At 44.5% G+C, this 2784-nt stretch overlaps 1 protein-coding gene across 1 annotated transcript in view; it reads right to left on the minus strand.

Annotated features, from left to right (window-relative positions):
• Positions 1 to 1417: 1417 nt before the first annotated feature.
• Positions 1418 to 2784, minus strand: part of LOC117961812 (scavenger receptor class A member 5-like) — a 30102-nt gene continuing 28735 nt past the window's right edge. The window contains exon 8 of the mRNA XM_034900748.1: positions 1418 to 2034. Coding sequence (XP_034756639.1) covers positions 1901 to 2034 — 134 coding nt within the window. The 3' untranslated portion in view covers positions 1418 to 1900. The remainder of the gene's footprint in view (positions 2035 to 2784) is intronic.

A 2784-nucleotide genomic window follows, 5' to 3' on the forward strand; every position in this document is an offset into this window, starting at 1 on the left:
TGTGTGTGTATGAGTCTGTGTGTGTGTGAATCTGTGTGAATCTGTGTGTGTGTGTGTGAGAGTCAGCGTGTGTGTGTGTGCGTGAGTCTGTGAGTGTTTGTGTGTGTGTGTATGTGTGTGTGGGAGTCTTTGTGTGTATGTATGTGAGTCTGTATGTGTGAGTCAGTGTGTGTATGTGAGTCTGTGTGTGTGTGTGAGTCTTTGTGTGTGTGTGTGTGTGAGTCTGTGTGTATGTGAGTCTGTGTGTGTGTATGTGTGTGAGTCAGTGTGTGTATGTGAGTCTGTGTGTGTGTGTGTGTGAGTCTGTGTGTGTGTATGTGTGTGTGCATACACACATGACACATGTGCATTTATGCTGCAACCTTTGAACTTGGACCGTTCCATCTGTGTATAACTGGTCTCTCCTGACTGAAACACAGCTGAGTTCTTCCAGGAAAACCTGATCCAATCAATGCTTCCTAAATGGATACAGCTGTTGGAGGCGTTCCCCTTCCTGCTTCCTAACCAATCAGAATTGTGCCGAAATTGCAAGGGCCAATCACAGAGTCCCAACCCTGCTTTAACCCTTTTGTTGTCTTCCCGCCAAAATTGAAAATCAACACTTCTGTTGATGCTTTTTATCGATGTTTTTAACTTTTTCTTAAGTTTTGTCTCTTTTTTCAAAACTTTTGTCACTTTTTTTTACGTTTAACACTGCGTAACACTAACTTATTAACTTTAGATTAAAGTTATTTTTGGAATTTATGGTCAATAAACCTCATTTATAGGAAATTATCCCTAATGTTTGAGTTAGAAAATTAATGAAAGTAGAGATGTGTACTTGGCAAAGAGCGTTGGGTGGAATCAATCATGTTATTTTGGGGAATTAAAAAGAACATTGATATAGGACAACATGTCAACTTGACTCAAGAACAACATAAAGGTTAAAAAATCTGTTTCTCCCTTTGCTATTAGCTGTCGTTGCAAACAAAGAGTGCAAATAGTAGTAGATAGTCTAGCTAGCTGTCTGGATTTACCCTGCAGAGATCTGAGGACCAGGTCACCATAGTCCTCAGATTGGACAGATAGTCTAGCTAGCTGTCTGGATTTACCCTGCAGAGATCTGAGGACCAGGTAACCATAGTCCTCAGAAATCAGCCGCAGGTTAGAGCCCCGACACAGAGTCAGAGGACGGGGACGGACATCCGAAAGGCGACAAAAAGGTGGAAAAAGGCGACAAAAAGGCCACAGAAATGTGACAAAAGGCGGCAAAAATTCTATGAAAAGGCGGCAAAAATGCTACGAAAAGGCGGCAAAAAGGCCTCAAAAAGGCGGCAAAAAGTTAACAAAAAGGCGGCAAAAATGCTACGAAAAGGCAACAAAAAGGCCTCAAAAGGGGGACAAAAAGGCAACAAAAAGGCTATGAGAAGGCGTCAAAAAGGCCCTGCAGAGATCTGAGGAGAAGTCAACACTAGTCCTCAGAACTCAGCCGCAGGTCAGAGCGCCAACACAGAGAAAGTCGAATGTGACGGACATCTGGTCGAAATGAGGCACATCCGGGCAGAACTGAACGCTGTTGACTAAATGGAAGTTGACCTTTGGCTTCACTGAAGACATGAGGTCTGTAATCCAGTCCTGATGAAGTGTCCTGTCGTGCTCTTATGTTGCTCAGTCTGAAATGTGTGTCTTTGCTCCCACGGTTCAGTCTTGCAGGTAAAACCAAAAGCTGCAGATTTACTCATGCACAACATGTAGAACATGGAGGTTTGTCCCTTTTCTCCGCAGGTAAAAAACAACATACCGCTGGTGTGATACCCTGGCGACGGCAGGGCGTTGGGCACCTTATCCCTACTTAAAAGTTGAAGGCACTGTGTGAGAGGAGCTGCCCGGCCGCTGCAGCAGGGACCGGATCATGGGGGTTTTAGACGGCGCACGTTACGCCGGCATCCTCCACGTGGCCGCAGTTGGTTTTGCCCCATCCAGCAAACTTGCACTGATGGATGGTGTCTTCGCTCCCTGCACACGCCACATCGTCCATCCAGATCAGACCAGTACCTGCACACACAGTAGGAAAGATGTATACTTTGCATTAGCACGCCCAGAATGCACCTGAACACACCTCCCTGTAAGACCAGCACGCCCAGAATGCACCTGAACACACCTCCCTGTAAGACCAGCACGCCCAGAATGCACCTGAACACACCTCCCTATAAGATTATAGTATGACATGTTCCCTAAAAATGCTGACTAGGGTTTGGGAACTGGTTTGTTTCTATTCCTGCAAGTTTCTACTTGTTTTTGTGTTTTTCACCACATTAGAGCTCAGTCAGAGCAAGTGGAGATTTGAAATCAGACTTTAAATCATCATTGGACACAAACTCTTCACTGAAACCAGACTAATAAACTGTCGGTTGACTCAGGTCAACTAGATTTACAATCCCAAATCCAAAACCTGCTTTAAAGGGCTTTAAAAGCTGTAAAACACACAGCCCTCGGTGTTCTTAGACCCTAAATTTAAATAATAAAAACACCCAAACCTCTTCCTTCTTCCGGGACAAAGAGATGTAAATGATTTCCTTTATCCACAAACATGCACATTTCTGTGAAATCAGATCAAATGCATGAATCCGATCTAATGCATAACACTGCATTAACACACAGTTTCCAACATTCCTGCTTTGCTTCCCAACGTAACGTAACATCTAACTGGCTGCAGATTTGACATCTTCAAAGCTGCATGAAACACCAGGCGCATGTGTCACCACGCAGGCGTGCACAGGATGGAGATGGAGATGAGGTATGCAA

This window comes from Etheostoma cragini, chromosome 18, assembly GCF_013103735.1.
Source record: "Etheostoma cragini isolate CJK2018 chromosome 18, CSU_Ecrag_1.0, whole genome shotgun sequence".
NCBI classification, from domain to species: domain Eukaryota; kingdom Metazoa; phylum Chordata; class Actinopteri; order Perciformes; family Percidae; genus Etheostoma; species Etheostoma cragini.